Source organism: Aulonocara stuartgranti (assembly GCF_965226115.1).
Source record: "Aulonocara stuartgranti genome assembly, chromosome: 13".
Taxonomy (NCBI): domain Eukaryota; kingdom Metazoa; phylum Chordata; class Actinopteri; order Cichliformes; family Cichlidae; genus Aulonocara; species Aulonocara stuartgranti.
In genome coordinates, this window is record NC_138949.1 from 22,190,003 (window position 1) to 22,211,519 (window position 21,517).

Below are 21,517 nucleotides of genomic sequence, written 5' to 3' on the forward strand. Positions count from 1 at the left end.
GAGGTCACAGTCTAGTTATGAGAGGCAAAGGTTCCCTTTGCTGTTTGCAGCTCAGCTTCCATTAGCAATCTGTTAGCCACAGTCCATTGAGAGGGAAGACCGCAGCACAAACTCCTGGGAGCACACAAACGTACAAAGACGCACACACATGCTCACGGCACAGACCTTGTTTGATGAAAAAGAACAATTAAGGGAGAAATGAGGGAGAATCATCAGGGGAAATGGTTGATGAAGACTTTATTGATTAGAGCGGCTCCACTGATCCAGCTCTCACTGTAGCAATTACCACCGGCTGCTAGCGACAGTGGGGGCCTCACGATGTGGGGCCCCATTTGAAGACCGTGGATCTAAAAAAAAGAATTCTTATTTTGTGCAAGATTTTGAACAGAACATTTCTTTATAAAAATAAGGGCCAAATGCAAGTTTTTTCCACTCGGTTCAGTCAAAAAAAAAAAAAAAAAAAAATCAGAGAACACTTCAGAAAGACTGTTAATATATAACAGAGACACCTTGATTGGAAAGTATCTCTGACCTCAGGACAGATGAAAGATGGCAGACGATTACAATGTAGAATTTGCTCTTCATTATCATAAATCACTTACCAAAAGAACCCCCCCCATCGTTGTGTAGTCCATATGCATGAAGCGGGCTAAATTCTGCATATAATTGCACGGAATAAAGCAGCGTCTTCCTCTTTTCTTTCCCCCTCTCTCTCTCTTTCTCTCTCACACACATACAAACGCCAATGATTAATTCAAATCCCTTGTGAATAAGGCAATAAAGTCTAATGGGGGCACATCTGAGTCAACATGCCTACATACCTACCAGAGAGGCCAGTTGCTGTTCGTTTGTTTGCTCAGCTAAGACAGCTTGGTATTTGTATTTAAATCAGACTGTTGTGCCTTCTCAGACCAAAGACAAAGGCAAAGAGTACGCTGCATTATCAGTGTTGTTTAATTTGCAAAACACAAGCTGCCATCTTCAAACCAGTGTTTTCTCTACTCACAGATTGCAGTGTAGTTTAAGCTTACCAGTGCACATCAATAAGACAAGAGCCTGAATTTCTTAACAAGGGGAAATAGATTTGATCTAACTGTGTTATGAGTTTGTGGTCAAGAGCTGTTTATGTTAATGTGGCTTACTACTTGCATCTTCATCACTGCAGCTGAGGAATCAAGCTCAAAGGTCAGATGAGGTGACCTTGGGAAAGCTTTATTTGACTAGAGGATTTGAAGAAAATGTAATCTAGGAAGTGACCTGGTTTGTTGCAAATACAACACGAGTGGCTTCATAAAGGAACCCAAGCAATGGCCAACTCCATTTTTGAGTTATTGAGGGAAATGCCTGTTGAGAATTTACATTTTCTGTAAACACACAATGCTAAAACTAGGCTGAAATTTTGAGAACTCATTTTGGGCATGGCACGACACCAGTCCTTCCAATCGCATCTGCCATTACACAGCCACTGCGCTCATTCTGCAGTTCACTAACTACAGTCTCACAAATTCACAACCTCATGAACTATTTAGCAAGGGCACAGAAACAAAACAGAGATAATGGTCAATGGAAAAATATAAAGGGACAAACACAATCTGTTTCTGCCCTAGATGGAGATGAATGGAGTGTAATCCACCGCCTTCCATCACACCTACGCGCCCTGCACCGTGGCTGCTCCCTGCTTAACTGCAATGATGATTAATCCTACACCCACTATTTATATTTCCTAATTGTAATTAGCGTGAATTATCAATTATGGTTAGTGCCTAATTGCCCTTCATAAAGACAGCTTCCCAGGTTTAAACGGGTCCATTTAAATAATGTAACTAATAGCTCTTGCCTTTACGTTGCAGATATATCTTCATTGTCCACGTGTGAACCGTGATGGTTGCTCGTAATTTAACAGGGCAATCGAGAGAAGGAGTGCAGGTGGCACTGCGGGACTAATTATTGTTAATGAATTATGATGTGACCTTCTCAGAACAATGGCTAATCAATGCTTGTGTTGAGTGACAGTGCGCTCTGTGCAGATGCCAGAGCCATTACTAGCAGGCCTCAGCCTTGTGGAAAACAGGCAGCTGCAGCTCTTTCTGCCTGTATCCTCTTGGTCTTTCTAATTGTGCACACTCTCCTCTGCTCACCACGACATTCACCTCCCTAGACTGCAATTGCATTTTTTGTGTGGACAAGAGATGCTGGCCAAAATACCTATGTAGACTAATTTGCACTCCATATAATCTATAGTCCAGCAGGGACAATAAATTAAGCCAACCTGGCTTTGTACAAATGACAAAACGCTGCTATGTAACACATTTACACCAAGCAGTCGTTGCTGTTTGTATTTCATTTCTAAGTGTTTTTACCAGTATGACATCAGTGTTTAATGCTGTTATCCAGTTACCGTGTGACTGAGGTTAAAGAATAGAAATGAGATCAAGAGCTCTAATCGCTCTCATCTTTCTCATGAGCCACAATCATGATTTTGATAAATTTATACCTATAAAGGACACAAACCTTTCTCTACAATCTGTCCTCAGATACTTGGATGAGTTCAGATATATTCATAAATTCATTTTGTCTCAAATCGAACACTGCATGTGCACTTTTATGCGCTGATTGCAGCTTTTCACTGTGATTGGTGGGCTAGATTCTGCATTTCCTGAAGCTTTTCAATTTGTAAAGCTCTGGACACAAACGTGGGATTAAATTCTTCCACAGTGAAGAGAACAGGCTAACACTAGTGGTCAGCACTGCTACTTTACAGGAAATATAGTTCCAAGTATTCGATCGACGTAACCATCGTGATGCCACCCATTGGCGAAGTCCTGAAATGAAGCCTCCAGCTGAACATTTCCGCTGTCATCATTTTGGTGTTTGAAAGCTGACATGATGAGCAAGAAGTGAATCTGAACACAAAACTGGGAACACCCCATGCTCACTGGCTAACGACTTGCTGTTGACAAGGTGTCTGTAAGTGAGCATAGTGTCTGTAATCCTCAAATAATGACCATAATTTACAAAACTTCATGTTTTATTCAACATGAGTGCACGAACTCACCAGGAAAGTGTTTTAAGTTCAGTAGAACAGGTAGACTTTCTTCAACTAGAGAAGCCGCCCCCTGCTGACATTTAAAGAGAATGCCACTTCAGGGTACTTCCACATTGGCTTCGCAGATCTAAGAGTTATAATAATAATAAAAAATAATACATTTTCAATTAAAAGTGCTTTTCAAAACACCCAAGGACACTGTACAGAGCAAATAAGACAGGAAAAAAAAACAGGAAAACACATGTTTTACAATGTCCATGGTTGCAATCTCCAGGTTGGACGCGCTCTTTGTGTGTGGATGTCTTTGTGCCTTTGTGGGTTTCCTCTGGTTGCTCCAGTGTCCTCACACAGTTTAAAAACAGGCTGCTCATCACATTCTGTAGCAAAAGTGACAGCAGAAATAAAAAAGCAAACAAAGAGAGCAGGCACAGGGTTAATATGATGATAAACAGAGGGAAATGCAAGACTATGTGTATATGCACAGGCGGTTGACTGGTAAGTGAGACACAGGTGGGAAGAAGGCATAAGTGGAAACAAGCGAGGTAGGGCAGAAAAGAATAAAAGCAAGAGAAGGAACAAACAGAGGAAGTAAAATCACAAGACACATGTGAAAACTAACGTTTCAAAGTAAAATAAGAAGTAACCAAAAGACAAATAACTAACCTGCAACATTAGGACTAACACTAAAGTTGAAGAAAGAGGCAGAGAAACATGGAAGACAGGAGGAAAGGGAAAACTAAAAACACAAAAGGGCCACAGATATGGTGAGGACCGTAATGATCTCAGTGTCTCTCAGTCCCCTGTTGGCTGGCGATGGTGATCTGTCTCCATCCATTCAAGGTAAGCTACAGCTTTGCATGCTCAGTCTCTGACCATTGTAGTACACCAGATGCTTGTAGCGTAGGTACATGATTCAGACACTGGGTATTCAAACAGAAACAGGCCCGTTTAGCTTTGTGCATCCAAAAAAACCCACAAAAACTACCTAATAGAAAACACACATAAATCTAACTCAGGGCAGTTTTTCCATGACTGTGGATAAAACAAGTCTTGGGTAAAATGGCTACCCTTTCAACTCCACCCTCCAGTCATTATTTGGTACAAAGTTTGCACACTTTCCTGACCCGACTACACTATCCTGTGACGCTAGCTGACAACACCAATGTATGAACCGACCTTTACCTTGTTGTGACAGTAGTGTGGTATGACTGACAGTGTCCCTCAGCATAATTTACCCCCATCCCACATCGCCCTCCATCTCCTCTGCGAGGCAGTTGACCCCTTTACAAATCACCCCCAACTTTACACATCTGCTGCCTGTCAGCATCTGCCAGGCGCACTCACCCGTCCCGCCTGTAATGAAAAACTCTCATTACTCGCCTCCACCCAACAGGTATACAGGCCGTTAGGACAATTACTGGGCAATGCCACTGACCTTGTTGTCAGAGAGTCACACAAACACAGAGGGCTAACTGAAAGAAGGCCTGGCTGGTTGTAGCATCCACAGGCATTTGGTAAACACAGAAGAGCTGGCAAAAAAAGGTGAAAAAGTTTTATGCCCATTTAGGAATATTATACTGTATTGAGCTACGCTGGCACACATCAGTGCCAATGACCTGCAACACAGAGAATGCGTTGAGATAACTCCAGAAAAATGATTAAAACTACTAATGTGCATGTTAAATGCACTCAAAAATTGATTGACAGCAGGCAGGTTTTCTTTATGTTTCAGAGCTGTTGACTTCTTACACTTTTTGTTATTTATAAAACTGTCAGACCATCGGGTGCTTAATTTAAGAGACAAAACTGCCAGTTTGGTCAGTTTAGTTTAGTTTAGAACCAAAACAATGAAACTTCACTCTACTATGTTGGTTTTAAAGGATCAAATTAGACTTTTTTTTAAGTTCCCCTGAGTCATTGTTGTTATTTCAGTGAAACACTGCGCACTATAAAAACTTGATTTACTCAAAAATCTTATATAAATGGTGATTGCACTCAACTTTACTAAGTAGCTCCTGAGAAGGTGAGTGCTTTTTTACACTAAAATGTTGAACAGAGTTACTGAAAAGCCTTTGTGTTAACATTCATAAAATGTGAAATTCCATTAATTTTGATTTGAAAGAATCCTCTTTAATATTTCAGTTCAGAAAAGGCCTACATGATGTGGAAAAAACAAGCTCAACATCAAAAGTAAGTTACAAATATAACTGAAAGGTTATATGTCAGAAACACTGGAATGAAGCAACGAAGAAGAGCATTCAACCTCTTTTCTTTGCTGTTTCTATGCTAACAGCTTTTTGAAGCTGCACTTAGAAGCACAATGTAGAATTTTGCTAAATGTCAACATAAGAATGGTAACAAAAACTCCTAACAATATTATATTTAAAATGGTAAAATGGCCTGCGTTTGTATAGCGCTTTTCTAGTCCTTAAGGACCCCAAAGCGCTTTACACTACATTCAGTCATCCACCCATTCACACACACATTCACACAGTGGCGATGGCAAGCTACATTGTAGCCACAGCTGCCCTGGGGCGCACTGACAGAGGCGATATCAAATCAAATTTTCATGTTCTTAATTTCACATGTGTTAGTTTCCTTTCTTTTTTTTAATTTCTTTTTTTTTTCTGATCGTTCTCATTTACTCTTCCACACTCTTTTCCTGTCATCTTTCCACTGTCTCCCTCAACATTAACATGAGTGCTAAAGCATAAAAGCCCATGACTATATTCTTCAGTAATATGTCTTGAAAAGTTTTGGCAGCTGGTACAGAGGATATACTGGGCCCTTAAAGGTTAACCAGACACTTGCTGAGCCTTTGTTTGAGTCCCACTTTACAGGAGATTTGGGGAGACTGTGGACTTTTGAGAAAACAAAAGACACTACAGTGTGTGAGTAGAACTGGAGCTCATAATGTTGCTCCTGCCATTAAGACAAATTATCTGATGTTTAGCAGACTGGGGGCAGCCTCCCTGTGAAGTGACGACTTTACTGACCCTGGAGGGGGGTCTTGGCTGGACGTGTGTCTCTTTGGCTCCCCACTGTGTTCGACAAGGAATTCTCCTCCTCTTTGAAGTCTCCTTCTGGCCCGTACAGACTCGGAGCTGAACCAGCTGCTGTTCCCGCTCACTGAAGTCTACCTGAGGGCCTCTTTGTCCTCGAGGCTCGTCCCTTTTGTCCCACTCAAACAGATGTCCAGCCACTGGGCTTTCACGTAGGAAGTTGTAAACCTCCAATGTGCACTGGGCTCTATTCATATGGAGGGACTACAGTAATGGCCGTGCAAGGTGCCATACACATGTAAATGCTGACATGCGGACACCCTGTAGTGGTGGCTTCAACAAATGTTTGACTATGTAACTACAGACTGTGCCAGTCCAGAAGGCTATGACTGGAAAGTAATAAAACTCCCATGTAACACAGTAATCATCTTGACCTGTGTAAGTAACACAGGAAACTGTGTAGGGGGGCCTTTAACAGTGTGCAAACACGTGTAGATCCCCCATGAGCAAGAAAGTAAGTAATTTTTTTAATTATATGGCACCTTTCAAAACCAATGTTAAGAGGTACTTTGCAAAAGAATAAAGAACAAAGACATTAACAATCATTACAGCACTGGTAGCCTGTATTACAGAGATATTGCTTGTCTGCCTTCTGTCTCATACTCACAACATAAGGACCTCACAGGCTTAGATAGTAAAATTTACATTACAATTTTATTACACAAGTACATTTTGGCAATGACTCTTAAGTCTATTTCTAGTAAAACATGAAAAAGAGCGGGGATTAACTCAAAATAAAGTATTAAGAATAATTTAGATCATTCTAAGATTAAAAGAAGTTTGTAGCAAGACGATCTGTGCAGTTTCACTTACTAGTTTAGCTTCCCAGTATCCAAAATAACTGCCTGTTACCCATCAGGTTTTATCTCTATTGGACACCTGCTGAGAATATTGATCCGGTGCTGGTTTCACCATTTTAGCCATCAGCAGGCATGAAGCTCCAAACAATCTCATGTCACTTTTTATTGAATACTAATTGCAAGCACTATGGATCCGATTGACTGTGAATATAAATCGATTGCATGAGGTGAGAAAACAATCAGCTGCATTTATACCGTGCCTGCAATTTAGCTTTGAATGTAGCATATAGATTAGTGAATCCTCATGAATTCCCATGTCTTTGTTTAATTTCCTCTAGTATGCGTGTAAATTTTACATCTTCAATTATCAATAAAGAACAGACCTAGTCATTTGAGGCTTTATCTTCTATCCTTAAAATGTATACATTTCTTGCAGTCCATGGCTCTTAAAAACACTGAGACTAAGGCTATTAAGACTAATTTCGTGATAGATAAGATAAAAGAGTTATATCAGAAGGCTGCCATTATAAATAGGCAAACATTCTGGAGGGAAGGGTTTAAACTGCCATCAGAGATGCTTTTTGCTTTTTTCTTTTTGCAATATTTTAAGCCAAATCTAATGTGTTAGAAGTGACAATATTGTCATAATACTTGTAAATAATCATTATCAGTGTACTCCTAAATATTTAGTCAACATCTAAATATAATCTGGTTACTTTACAAGCCTACAATTTCAGTGGCAGCAAATAAACAGCTATCTGTTTACAGGGAGACTCTGAAAACCCCTGATTTCTGCTAAAAGATATACGAAAGTCTCCGTCCTAGTGATGTCTACAAAAAAAGGGAGAGAGAGAGGGTCCAATTTGGGGAGACGGGGCGATCTCTGATATGGATCAACTGCCATCTGTGCACAATTTACTTTCAGGTCGCGAATTGCGGAATTTAATGATATGGGTGATTATCGGCGAATACTTTGAGCCCATTAGGGGGTCGTGTGAAACGCTAATAGTGTTTGTGTCACGTGTCTGGTTTGGAGACGGGTGGGGGGATAGACGCTTTAAAGACTGCGCTCCGGTCACGCTGCGAGACTGACAGACTGAAGCAGAGGAGTGAACACAACACTAGGAGGTGATCACCGCCACAGAACCCGGTCTGATGAAGTTTGAAAACAAGGAGCAGACTAAGCTATGAGAAGTTTCTCTCCGGGCGCGTAATCGAGCACATCAGCACATCTATCTCCAAGAGTCTTTCTGCGTAAAGGATGCCTCAGCTGAAGAAGTGACAATGACGTCCAGTCATAAGATTTCCTTTTCTATAGTTGACATATTGGATCCGAACAAATTCAACAGTAAGAAGGTAAACGAACTTTCCATCATCAAGGAGAAGTTATTACCTGCGCCAAACGCGGAGAGAACAACTTTGGAGTCGGACAGCACTGCAGGTGGAGACTCCAGACTCGAGCGCACAGAAGCAGGTAGAGAAAACGCCTCAATTTTATTATTTTAAAACACACCTCATAGCTTGGCTCTAATCTTTTCATTAAATATATTATTGTTTGTGTGCCTGGATCTGTAAATTACCTTAAAAACACACAGGCATATCTTGTGCATATTTATAACTGAATGCCTAAATGAGACGTCTGAACACTGTAACATGAGGACGTATAAAAAAAGTTAAATATTTGAAATACTTGAAAAGTTTTATTTTCTCCAAGCCGAGACCAAATAGCAGAAAGTGAGGCGCTATCTCTCAGATTTATTGTCATCTCTGTATGACCTTCCCTTAATTTCCAAGGCTGCGTTTCCTTTCAAGGAAGCCACAAAGGCTTGCTCCCAGAGCCCCAGTATGTGATTGGCATTGGGACAGGCAGGCTAGATAATTGTTTAAATCGTCCCATTGAGGATGCCTCTGCGCGCTTTGATCGATATCCCATTACTGCATCCTGCATATCTCCCTCCAGCACCTTGCAGGTACAAACTTCACACCCCATCCATGTCTGATCCTAAATATCGTTCGATTAAAACTTCCCTTTAAATAGATGACATTTATCGATCCACCCGCAAATATGAAACTCCATTAGCACGTCATGGCTGAGGTGGCGAAGCTGGATTTAGACGGGATTTCTTTCCGCAACATGACATTTGAGGCTCTGTGTGGTTTATAAATTATTTAAGGATTAGTGACCAAATCTTCCTCTCCTCAGAATCTATGCTTTGTTCCGCTCCAGCGACCCCAGGATCCTAATCAAACGCTTTACAGATGTCAACTCCTAGGCCTTCTATGTTTGGTAAACTGCAGTTCACACGGAACAAAGAGGAAAAACACTCCACAAGGAACACACATTTCCTAATCAGGTTACAAGTGATGTCTGTCCTGCCAGGAACTGTCCTTCAGCACCACGGAGTTAAATTCACTCCTTGGCGTTTGGTCCCAATTGTTTAAATAACAGACTCACTTAAATGTCACCGTTTTCCTCTAAAATCAAATAAAGAACCTCTTTAAAAACACAGCTCAGTCTTGCGAATCACCTCAAAAATTTGTCACCTAATTTTGCCCGAGCAAGGAAAACTCCGGTTTCTTCTCATACTTTGTCAACTAACACCTCACAACTGCAGCTCAACTCAATTTTAGAGGAAAATAAACAATATTTAAATTGGGCAATTCTCCACTGGGTTTGCTGCTGCGACTTTCAGGATGAGAACTGACTTTTCTTTTTCTTTTTTTACCACAGAAGATGCAAGAGATGAACAATCTGCACTCTCCAGGCACCCCGAAGTTGTTGTAGACCCCAATCTTCTCTCCCCACCTGCGGACACGGAGCCCTGTCTGACCGGGCAACAGGACAGTGGAGACGGGGAGTCAGCGGTCACCTTGCAGGACCAGTCAACGCACAAGCGCCGGCGCCCGGACCAGGCCTGTGCCAAACCACGGCGAGCCAGAACAGCGTTCACTTACGAACAGCTTGTGGCCCTGGAAAACAAGTTCCGCGCAACTCGGTACTTGTCTGTGTGCGAGAGACTAAACCTGGCCTTGTCACTAAGTCTAACCGAAACCCAGGTGAAAATCTGGTTCCAGAACCGGAGGACCAAGTGGAAAAAGCAGAACCCCGGGGCGGACAGCACCTTGCAGCCCGGCTCTAACTCCCTTATTAATGTTAGTCCGAACCCAGCCACGTGTGGGTCGAGCTCTGCCAGCTTCCATCAAACTTTCTCCAACTTCACCTCTGGAAATGTGATCTTCCACGCAGCGGGTGGTGTTCCGCTTTCAACCACTGGAGGGCTCCTGCATCCCTTCATGTCCAGCGGATTCGTCCAGCCGTCTTACTTTAATCCACATTTATAAAACAAACCAAGACTGATATGTTGAAGCTGGTTATACTCAGAGAAAAGTGAATTTTTGTAACACTTTGGGACAAAATAAATGCTCACGTTGTCAAACTGACTCACCACGATGAGAGTTTAAAATTATCAATGCCCTATAAAAGGCCATATTTCCAAAATAAGTGACCCATAACTTGTGAGCTCAACCATAATTTAAGCAATTATTTAAGTGTTTCTTAGTTCTGCACTAATAGCTTGTGACTGGATCTGCCGACACACCCTTCAACAGTTGATTTGACAGCTCATATTCTGTATCAGCATATTGTGTTACACCTGAACCTGTGGCATATTGGTAAACTGTTTCTACCTCCCAAGTGAATGTACATGTTTTTCTCTTGCCATTTATACAAAATTATCAGTGTAACTTATAATAATAAAAAACATGAAACGTGTATGTGTGTATCTTGTATCAGCATTAAAATGAGAGTACATTTGCAGAATATTCACTAAGACCTTTCCAATTTTAAGCGCCTGATGAGTCAAAACAGTGATTGTACTAAGAGTTCATTAATAAATGACTAATGATTTAAATATGAACTACATGCACCTAAAAAACGGGCTGTCCTATGTTAAAAAAATCACTAGGAATCTCACCAGGATCAGGCAAGATACACATACTAACAATGTCTCCAGATATTATTGATTGTTATTGATCATCGATGTGCCTTTTTGCTGAACATTGTGTGTGTGTGTGTGTGTGTGGGGGGGGGGGGGGGGGGGGGGGGGGGAATCAAGATGTCTAAATAAATAAATAAATAAATCTGGGTAAATTCCCAGATGATTAAACATGCAACTATTTGGTAATTTGGTAATTTGGTAATAGGGGAGACCGGGGATAGTTGTAACATTTTTTACATTTCTGTCTGTAAATTGGAGCTCTTTTAAGGTAGTGGATTCAAAATGTAATGCAAAGTATTTACATGTCTCTGCTATTAAATAGTGCAGCTATTTTCTCTGCAGCACAATTACCCATTGCATGGTATGGTCTCAAACACAAAGAGTGAAATGTTACAATTAACCCCATAGTCTGGGTTAGTTGTAACATATCCCGGGGTGAAATGTAACACAATGAAATAAGGGTTCTAACAAAATATTAACATGTAATCTTTGTTTATTCAACACATGAATGCACTTAGAGCCATTTCCTGTGTGTGTGTGTGTGTGTGTGTGTGTGACAGAATGCAGAAATCTAACTTTTGAACATATTCCAACCCCCCAAAAAAGACAAATTCTGGAATTTTCTGCAACTGAATATTTCATTAATTTTGGTTGGTCTTCCTTGAGTTTGGCCTCATTGGCTCAGTGGGCATTATAACCTACAACTCTTGCACCAATTTTGAACATAACAATGAAGCTGAAAAAATGTAGTTGTTCACCAGCATCGCAATTGAATTACTTTTTATCATACCTTGGTGTGGTTTGCAAAGTGCTTCAGAAAGATGAGGAAATCTGTTTCTTGCACCCATCCTGACTTATTTCCACTACCAGTACTTCCTACTGGTCCATCTCTGACACAGTGGTCTGCATAATGTATGTGTGGGAACACAAACAGTGGAGGAATTGTGTTGCCAATGGCATTAACCACATATACAAATGTGACCAGTGAATCTCTCTCTGCTGATGTCGTTGCCCCAAATTGTTTAATATAAGTTAAAGTAATAGTGTGGTAAGTTTTAACATCTGCATTATTGTTACAACTAACCCAGACTGTTGCTGTTACAACTGACCCAGACTCCTATAGCCATGAACTAGCTAACATTACAGCCAACGACTAAAACATTAGCACTAAAGACCTACACAGAATATATCCCCATAGACATACAAATAACATAATTTAAGTTTGATGAGTTTAACTGCAAAGCAGATAATGCTATTAGAAATTGAAATAAAGTAGAAAAACTTACTTTTTGGCATACAAATTACTTTTTTTCATGTTAAATTGTCTGTGTTTGACAAAATGTGCTGATTTTTCACATGTGATAGCAGAACTGAATTGGGCATGTACAGGATGAGTCACATCATTTGAAACTTAGCCCTGATTGGAGAAATTGGCAGTGTTACAACTGACCCACGTTACAACTATCGCCGGTCTCCCCTACCTGAAATGAGTAAAGAAAATCAAAATCACCATCTTATTTATGTAAGATAATTCATAATTTTATTGTGGAGGGGGTAATATTGGTTGGGTCTGATTATTGGGGGGGTCAACCCCCCCCCCTGGAGATTACGCCCCTGTTATTGATATTACTGATTATTCTAAATATTGTTAAATATTGTTGTTATTCTGAATTTGTTAGCAATGACTCATAAATTATTATTGTTATTAAGACTAATCAGTTTAGGCACATGACCTATTAGTTATTTTCATGCCCGGTTGTTTGTTATCCATATTTACAAAACATCAGAGAACATTTTCTCAGCTAGAAACTCACGACTATATTGAAAGAGCACCGGTTTTAGGTGATAAAAGATTTCAATTTAAACAATATTTATACAAGACAAAACTAAATACAGAAGAAAACACTAATAGGGCCCCAGAATTTCACATTCAGCATATCCCTACTTGGCCACCAATAAAGCAGTTAATTCCAGTTTACACCTTACCTTATCACTTTATGCATATGCAAAAATGACTAATGACTGACTTTACTATGAGGATAATACTTTTTCAGTTTATCTCAAGTAAATTAAAAGATGTGATTTATAACTGAGTGAATTACTTTCTTCCAGTAGTAGTTCCTCTTTACAACCACACAGTGTCACTGTTTCATTTCTTTTGACATAATATGAGTTTATTTACTGGATTTTTTTTCTGGATACAAGAAATCCTAATAAATTAGAGATTATTTTCATTTTAGTATATTGTGCATCTCCTTTAAACCCATATGTATTTCTGCAGTGTTTTTTTTAACCAGCCTTGCTTTATGCCTTTTTAATCCTTGTAAGCCCCTTTCCTGGGAAAATAAAGTGATATGTGATGCTTTCATTGCTTTGGAAATAAAAGATATGAAGGGGAGTAGGGAATAATCCATTCCTGTGCATGCTATTTGAAATCAGAAAACAGTAAAACAGTTCAACCAGATGTAAGTATGGACCCCCTGCTGATTCAGCATCCTTTTAGTATAACTGGTTGAGGATATACCGTTCTCGTCACCTTCTCTTCATCTATTTCTTTCTCCATGCATGCATGCTTGACTGATCTAATGTATCATCCACTAAGCTGAGAGAAGCCAGCCAGCAGAAGACTACAGCTCTAGGTAGCCAGGATCATCAATTTAGTCTTTTAGCAAAGGTCTGGGAGCTTCAAATCCACTGTTGAGCTGTTGTCATTAGTTGACATCTTTCAACCGTGCATTGTGCGTTTGCTTTTTTGATCTACAATACACAAGCTGAGTAAATGGCTTGTGCTTATATCTGCAGATGTGCTTGTGCTACTGGAGGAAGAGCAGACTATGGCTGGTGCGCAATTTTTTCCTGACATCGGTTTGATGGTTAGAGGGCTGACAAGCATCCCTCAGTTAGATGGGATTTGCTTCTTTCTGTCAAAACATGGAAAATGTCAACCTGTCGCCAAGGTGCTGGTATTGGTGTGGATGCACTTATTTTATCTACTGTTATTGGTATTTCTTAAGCCTTAATCCCACACCAGGAAAATATCCTCACAGACACATGAATATTAATACAAATAAGGTATTCTTTAAACTATTTTTTCTGTTCTGACTGGTCGATATGAATGCCCCCCTCATTTGATTCTGCCTGACACGCAGCTGAAGAATTCGACAGTTATGATGAATATTCTGACAAAATCAGCACAAGGAACCCATCCTTGTCATGGTCCGCGGCCCGGTGTCCAAGGAGCTGATGGGATGCCCACGCCCACGGGTGTGGCTGTTAACTCCACACCTGCATCCCATCTCAGGCGATTATCAGGTGGACTATTTGATCCAGCCCAGCCAGCTGCTCCACGCCAGTCTGTTAGTCGTCTCACAGCGGTAACGTACACCCACGGGAAGGCGGTTGTGAAAACCCTCATTTACCTGAACAAACGCTAATCTTTTCTTTTGCGCTCAGGTAACAGCTCGGCGTGTTTTTGAGCCACCTGCCTGTCCACCTGCCCGTCTGGAGTTTGGATCGCCTCCGGTACCGATCACCTCTACTTTCCTGGAGCTCCCCCGCGGACCCTCACCCCTCCCTCCGGCTCCCACGGCCCCGCTTTGACTGTAAGACTCATACTCTCCCCCCACGTATGCTGCTATTTCCCGGCTCCCCAGTAACTCTCTCCCTTTTTCTGTTGCAGCCTCCCACAGTCCCGATTACTGCGTTCCTGCGTAACTCATCCCCCGGTCCCTTGGTTTTTCTAGTTTCTCGCGTGTTTTCCTTTGACCCTTCCGGGACACCTTTAGTTAAAATAAAGTTTATTTTTCGTACTCCTGTGCGTGTTGTCTCTGCTTCTGGGTCCAGCTTGCGTACTGAACTTCGGTTCATGACAATCCTATATTTAAGCTTGAGGCAACTGCTATATGACACCGTGATGAATAATTTTGCAAGGTATTTAGGGGTTATTTAGGCCTGGGTAAAGAGGAAGCTTGTTTAAAATTCATGTTGGGGAATGTGCAAGGTCAGATGTTAATGGTAATTGTGTTTTTAAGCTTTGATGTGTGTAATGCTATGGGGGGAAAATTTCATCTTCAATCCCTCATTCCCTGCACTTATCTTTTGCAGAGGAATGAGTGGGAGGCTTGAATAAATAAAACAGAGCTGAGGATTTCCTGGTGTTTGTGCGTGTGCTATCTTCAGCTGTGTCAGCCCACTGGGAGTGACATCCTTTCCACAGAGGTTCACAGGTCAGATAGGATGAATGGTGGGGTCGGGAGAGTGAGAGGAGATATAGAAAGAAATAAAGACACGGGAAGAAGATTACGAGAGTGATTCCTGAGGATATAACCACGCTGATTGGTTCTAATAATTTACAAAATAACCACACATTTAAATATTTATCTTTATATTTGATTCATGCTTACACAGTTATAATGTCAATTATTTAACAGTTACTCCTTGACTCAGCTACAAGAAAATGCATCCTGGAAAAGATGAGTAAATAACTAAAAAATTTAAACCAGTTATAACATGGTTACATTATTAACTTACCATGTCTTTTTAAAGGCTCTACAATATTCATTATAGTCACTAACTTTGCCATATTAAGTATTGATTTTTTTTGAACTGGAAAGCTTCCTGCTGAATATGCTTGTAGCTAGAGAGGCTTCTCACTGAGAGTTTCCTTTTTCACTGCCAGTCTGTGATGGGATCCATTTTTAACATAAAAATATTACTTGTAAGCACAAAGGTCCTCAAAGAACTTTAGATGGTAAAGCAACATCATGCACGGCACATCCTTTAAGTCAGGGAACAGAGGGTGTAAGTACCTTTACATCAAAGGCGAAAATCTTTTCCTCGATTTTGGAAGCAGGGTCCAAAATCTGACACACTTTGACATACTTTCCACTTTGTGGCTTTATCCAGGGATTTTTAAACCGCAAATCTAAGTCTTCCTCAACAGATGGATTTCACTTGGTTGTCATGGAAACAGCTCTTTTGTCATCACGACCTTGACAATAACAACTGAGCAAACGCTATATGCCAACAAGCAAATCTGCGATAGCTCGTAGGTGGACTTTAGGATAAGTTTAATAAATGAAAACACAATAAAAACCTTAAAACCGATCTTTAAATTGTGATTTTCAGTAATTAGTAAAACAACCTAACCATCCAGGTTTCTACTTTCTACTATGTGTAAGAATAGCAGCAAGTTGGTGTAGAACCCAAAGTGGCAACAGCTCTGATATCTGCACCTCCATACACAGAGCTTCTGCAGTATATTAAAAACTCAGTGTCTTCCTCCTCTTTTTGCTTCCTTTTTGTTTTGCTCTAAGCGCAGTATGTGGGTTGTGCAGTCCTACTTTGGAGAGTTTTTAGAAGGGGATGATTTAATTCTTCTACATGCTCCAGAATACTGTGGATAAGGCAATGCCACACAAGATTTGCACATGAAAATATCACTCCAAGCTCTTTAGCTTTAATATCTGATCAGCGGGTCTACTTAAAGATTAAACTTTCACAAATCATTGTACAGCAGCCTGGGGTTTTACAATTACAGCTTAACCGCATCCACATTATGATATTTTACCAACTTCACATAATACAGATGTGTGTTCCTGCCAACAGTAGAATCACATGATTTTCTAATCTGTCTGTAAATCTGTCGTGCTGTGAGTAAAATGATGGGTCAGGAAAAGGATGGTTGAAGAGAGTTTGCATGCAAGGATCCTGCTTTTGCTTGAACTGCCAGAGTTTTGCTTGACATCTCTCTTAGATGCTTTGTATTTCAGCTGCATTCACCAGCACAGCAGGGGCCCCAGCTGAGACAGGAGGAGATAAAACAAATTTCTCCAGTACCAAGCTGCAGTCAGCTGGCAAAAGGAGCCGAGCTGTAAATGTCTTTTAATCAGCTGTGGAAAATAAAAGTCAGGTTGACTGAGCCTCTGAGGTTAAGGGCTTAACTGTCAGACGTGGGCTTCACTGTAGCACTTCAGCTCTGGGTCAGTTCAATGACAAACCGTGGAAGTCATAAAAACTTAATTAGTACCACTGTGGAGACCTGCTGAACAAGTCTGAAGATATTTCGACGTAGCATAAAGAATATTTACATTGTGAATGTGACACCAGCTGTTAAAATCCTTGAAGCTAAAACACAAATTGCACCAAGTTTGACAGTTTTGCTTGAAAAGTAGATGAATGCCAAATGCTTGACAAACCAAATGCTCCATTCTGCTCGCCCGCAGTCTATCATCATTTTAGCTGTCTTCTCCAGCTGTTACCAGTCGTTAGGAAAAAATGTAATGAAAAGAAATCTCCAAGTATAAGTAAGCATCCTCTCTTCTGTATTCATAATTAAACCAGAGTTTCCATTTAGTGTAACAGATTCTGTTTTCTACTGTATTTTGTGTTTGGATTTGCCTGAGGGAGAAAAGCGTGTGTGTGTGAAAGTCAATATTTTGTCTCATTCAGTCTGGCATTGCCCTGCCTTATTGATTTCTTCCTCTGTGATGAACAGCGTGGTTTTGATAAAGCAATTTCTACAAAGAAGTGGGAAAAAAACGTTTTCTGTGAGGGTCAGAAAATTCAGAGTGGCAAAACAATTAAAAGAGCCCAAGTGAGCTACAGGAAATGCTATTGTGATTTAGACTGAGACTTCAGGACTAATCTAAGTTCAGTGGAGGTATTTGGACAATTTCCCAGCTGGGGTTTTCCTCAAGACAGTTCTGAAACGGCATGCCAGTGTGTGAGGGATTTCTTCAATAAATCTCCTGCAGGCAATGCTGTTTAAGCTTGTCTGGTCCATCTTTTCCCTTTTTTAACTGCATGCATTTTAAACTTTGCACATAGGCCAACGCTGACATGCTGATGTGATTACAAGACCGCTGGCACAGGAAAAGAGCAGTGAATGAAAAGAGATTTTCCAAAGAAAAAGTTTAAGATTCAGTTAAACGTAAAATGAAGGGGGTTTCTATGTGCCTGCCATCATCCTGCTTTGAGAAGCCTGGAAATATTCTCATTACACACACGTTGGTTAAAGGAAATAATCCTACTGTCTTATCAGCAGCATTAGCTAAAGATTTTAGTTATGAAAAAACCTTTTTGCCATCCATTCTAGTCTAAATTTTGGTTTATTATCTCAAAATTTTAAGTCCCTAACTCAAACGTATGAGACAATAACTGAAGACTGAGAAAATATCCTGACGCTTTGAATGATTAAATAGAAAATCTGAGATAATTACCTAAAAATGTGACTTATGGATGCCGATTTTATTCTTTTTCCACTGGTGGAAGCAAGCTTCTGTGTTTGGTGATGAATCTGTAAAACATTTTGTCTGAAACCTTATACAGTGGTTTAAAGGGAGGATGAATAATAAATAAAAAAAGAATGCATGTTCAAACCAAATCTGTGTATTGATGTCAGAGAAACAGCAACAACTGTCACTCAATAACTCACTGACAGTCTCTGTTTAATATTCTCTTCACCTCTGCTTTTCCCGAACAGAGAAGCGTTACCAGATGTGTTGTTTCACTGATCTGATGCATTCAAAGGTCAGCTGAGCTAATAACACGGAGGAGGACAGAGTGCTGTTAATTACAGTCTGTCTCAAAGTCTACGACCACAATGGAGGAAGAGAGCTTGTCCTCCCTCGTGCATTTGTTCTCACTCCAATACGCTCCAATGCCATCATTAAAGGATATTATCTCCCAGTCGCTGCTGGGTGATGTTCTGGCGTTCTCCTGAAATCTGTCCCTGTTGTTAGATTTGGAATAAATATGCAAAAGTCGCTTCTTACCTTCAGATTCTGCAAAGCACAATTTCCAATCTGTATCGTGTGTTTACTGATGAAACCCTGTGCTGGAAAATAAAAACTTCAAGGTGACTGACATCCAAATATTTGATACAGAATTAGAATACTGGATGGGAGCAAAGTATGCAATGTGCAGAGAAGCTTTCGGCTTTTAATGAGCATTGCTTCCCTTCTAGGGTCCGCAATAGCAGTATAAAATAACTTCCGTACCTTGTAAAAAGACTGCAGCCCTTTGAAGAACATATAAACTTCCCAGAGACAGAGAAAGCTTGCAGATCTGTGCTGTGTGCTTGTGGTGTAACTTGGTGGATTTAATAATGTATGCATGTTTAAAAAAGAACTCAATTTACTGTTGATGAGTGTTTTTAAATAGTAATAGAGAAGAAAGTGAATATAATTATAAAGTACTTTACGTATCAATAATAATGTGAAATTACAAATGAAGAGTTGCCAGAGTTGCGGATGCAAAGGCCGTGAAAATACCATCTCTGTGAAAAAGCTCTTGCTTGGTGTACGATAACCGAAGGATAAGCTGATACTGTGTATCTGCAAAGCATGTTGATAAAAACCTCTAAATACCATTTCCCGTTATCTTAGTGGTAAAAACCAGTAAGTCCACGGCACCACCAATGAGAAGATGCAGTCAGAGCATGTGGCATTGATAATTCAAATCTTGTTTATCAGTTTGTTCAAAACGTTATCATGATGGTGGTTTCCAGTTTGGTGCATCGCTTGTTATCTTAACTTACTTCACATGACATGACTGTTTTTCTGTTTATTTATTTTTGTTAATTTATTTTTGATACATAATTTTTTATATAAATGTTATATTTTGATCTTGATTTTGAGTTAGTTTTTTTTCATCCCACCCTCAGGTGCCAAGGGTTGGATGGAGATCTTCAAGGGCCGCTGTTTATTAATCAAAAAAATTGACATAAGCCTTAAATCTTAGAAATTATGATTGTTACAAGTGTGGTGAGTATTTTCAACATATAGAAAGTACTGTATAAATATTTAAACTTTCATGTAATATTGACCTCTTACCTCTTCAATAGATGCTATTAATGCTATACGGAGCTATTTAAAAGTATGTTTCTTACTGCCATTGTTTCTTTTGATAACATATAGACATATAGGGAATGATATATGAGGATTCTAAATATCATGTTACTCTCTGAGATCTTCTTCAAGGTTAAATAAGGTCAAACTTTAATGAAATGCCTTTTATCTTCAAAATTAAACTTAAAACTTTTACATTTCACTCCTGCCTTTCTTTCAGGTTTATGCGTAACAACTTTAAAGAAAGTATTGTCAGCAGAAAGAGAATGAGCTTCTTAGAAATATAGCGTAGTGTAATATAGTAAGCTCAAGTTATTGACATTAGAAGCAGTGCAAGATCACACAAAGTCGCAAGTGCTAGGGTTTCAGCTAACTGAGTAGCAAAGAACGATCCTCGGCCACTACCTTAAGTAGTGGCTTCTTCACGAGCCTGTGATTCGCACAGGTGTGTTTGGTCACAGGCGGGAACTCGTGATGAATCCTACCCATGAAATCAGATACAAGCAAACAAGCACAGAGAGACGAGACAGAGAGAAAAACAAGGGAGAGACAGAAAGAAAACAACACCTGCAGCAGACAGCCAAGGAGGACTGGGGGACCAGGAAAGTTCTTGTAATTATTTTTTGCATTATGTGCTGGAGTTTCATGGTTATAATTTAGTTCCTGAGTTTCAGTTTATGTCATTTTCAACTAGCATGTGGTTTATTTTTTCCTAGCCTTCTCTGTTTTTCCTGTATCCAGTTGTTAAGTCTCCCTTGGTGTAGGTGTTCTCATGTTTTGCTTACTTCCTGCTTTATTTTATCCCCCGTCCCTCCTCTTGTGTGCTTTATGTTCAGTTTTGCTAGATTTTGTCCACCCGTGTTTTATTTTCCCCAGCTGTGTCCTCTCTCCCTAATTAGTTCATGTGTGTATTTGAGCCTTTAGTTTTCCTCAGGTCCTTTGTGTTTTCTCTCTCATGGTGTGTGTGTTTTCCATCTTGTCTCAAAGTTTTGCACTTCTGGCTCCAGCCTGGCCTTGTTTGTATTTTGTACTTTGTACCGTGACAGCCTATTATCCATTACCTACTCCAACACTAATGTTTGTGTAAAGGAAACATTTGTCAAGCTTTCCTTATCTGATTCTTGCTGTACTATTACTAAGTATGTTTAAAAAGGACAAAGAAAACAGAACAAATACAAACCACATACTAAACTGTTCCCTTATTAAAAGTAAATACTGCCCAGAGAGTGAGCTGCCTTGGCGGAGGACCATGCTCTCAGAGTGCTCCCTGTTTTGTTTTTTTTAAATATCATTATATGTGGTTTTACTGTGCGGTTGCTGGTGTTCAGTTGGTTTGATGTTTCATTTTGAATATTGCATTTATCATTTCCAATGTTTCCAGTTGTGTCTTTAGAAATGAAGCACTCTGTGTCTCATCCAGATGTGGACTTGGAGGTTTCACAGTGGGTTTTGGTGGAAAGACAAACAAATGGGTTAAAAACCAATAAATTGACTTTGGGTAACATTTTAGGAGACATATAAACTTCTGTCTTTTTAAAAGTAAGGCTGGGCCCTATGGGTATGAAACTGTAGTGTAAGTAGTGGAAAGCAGATTTTGGTTTTGGTAGTTTTATGATAATAATAAGTCGCCTGTTGTGGTTTAACAAGCTGCTATGGGAGTGAGCTACAAAAGTACACAAAGCTCAAAAATATCCATAAATCATAGTTTCTACATTTCTATGGCAATCTACTAAACAGCAAAATATTCTAGTCTGGCCCTAAT

The 21,517-nt window shown here is 40.0% G+C and overlaps 1 protein-coding gene across 1 annotated transcript; it reads left to right on the forward strand.

The window, feature by feature from the left end:
• Nucleotides 1-7,501: 7,501 nt before the first annotated feature.
• On the forward strand, nucleotides 7,502-10,715 carry nkx1.2la (NK1 transcription factor related 2-like,a). Its single transcript, XM_082557844.1, has 2 exons — nucleotides 7,502-8,382; nucleotides 9,640-10,715. Exons 1-2 carry the CDS (start codon nucleotides 8,193-8,195, stop codon nucleotides 10,248-10,250), a joined length of 801 nt encoding a protein of 266 aa, XP_082413970.1. The 5' UTR covers nucleotides 7,502-8,192; the 3' UTR covers nucleotides 10,251-10,715.
• Nucleotides 10,716-21,517: the final 10,802 nt, after the last annotated feature.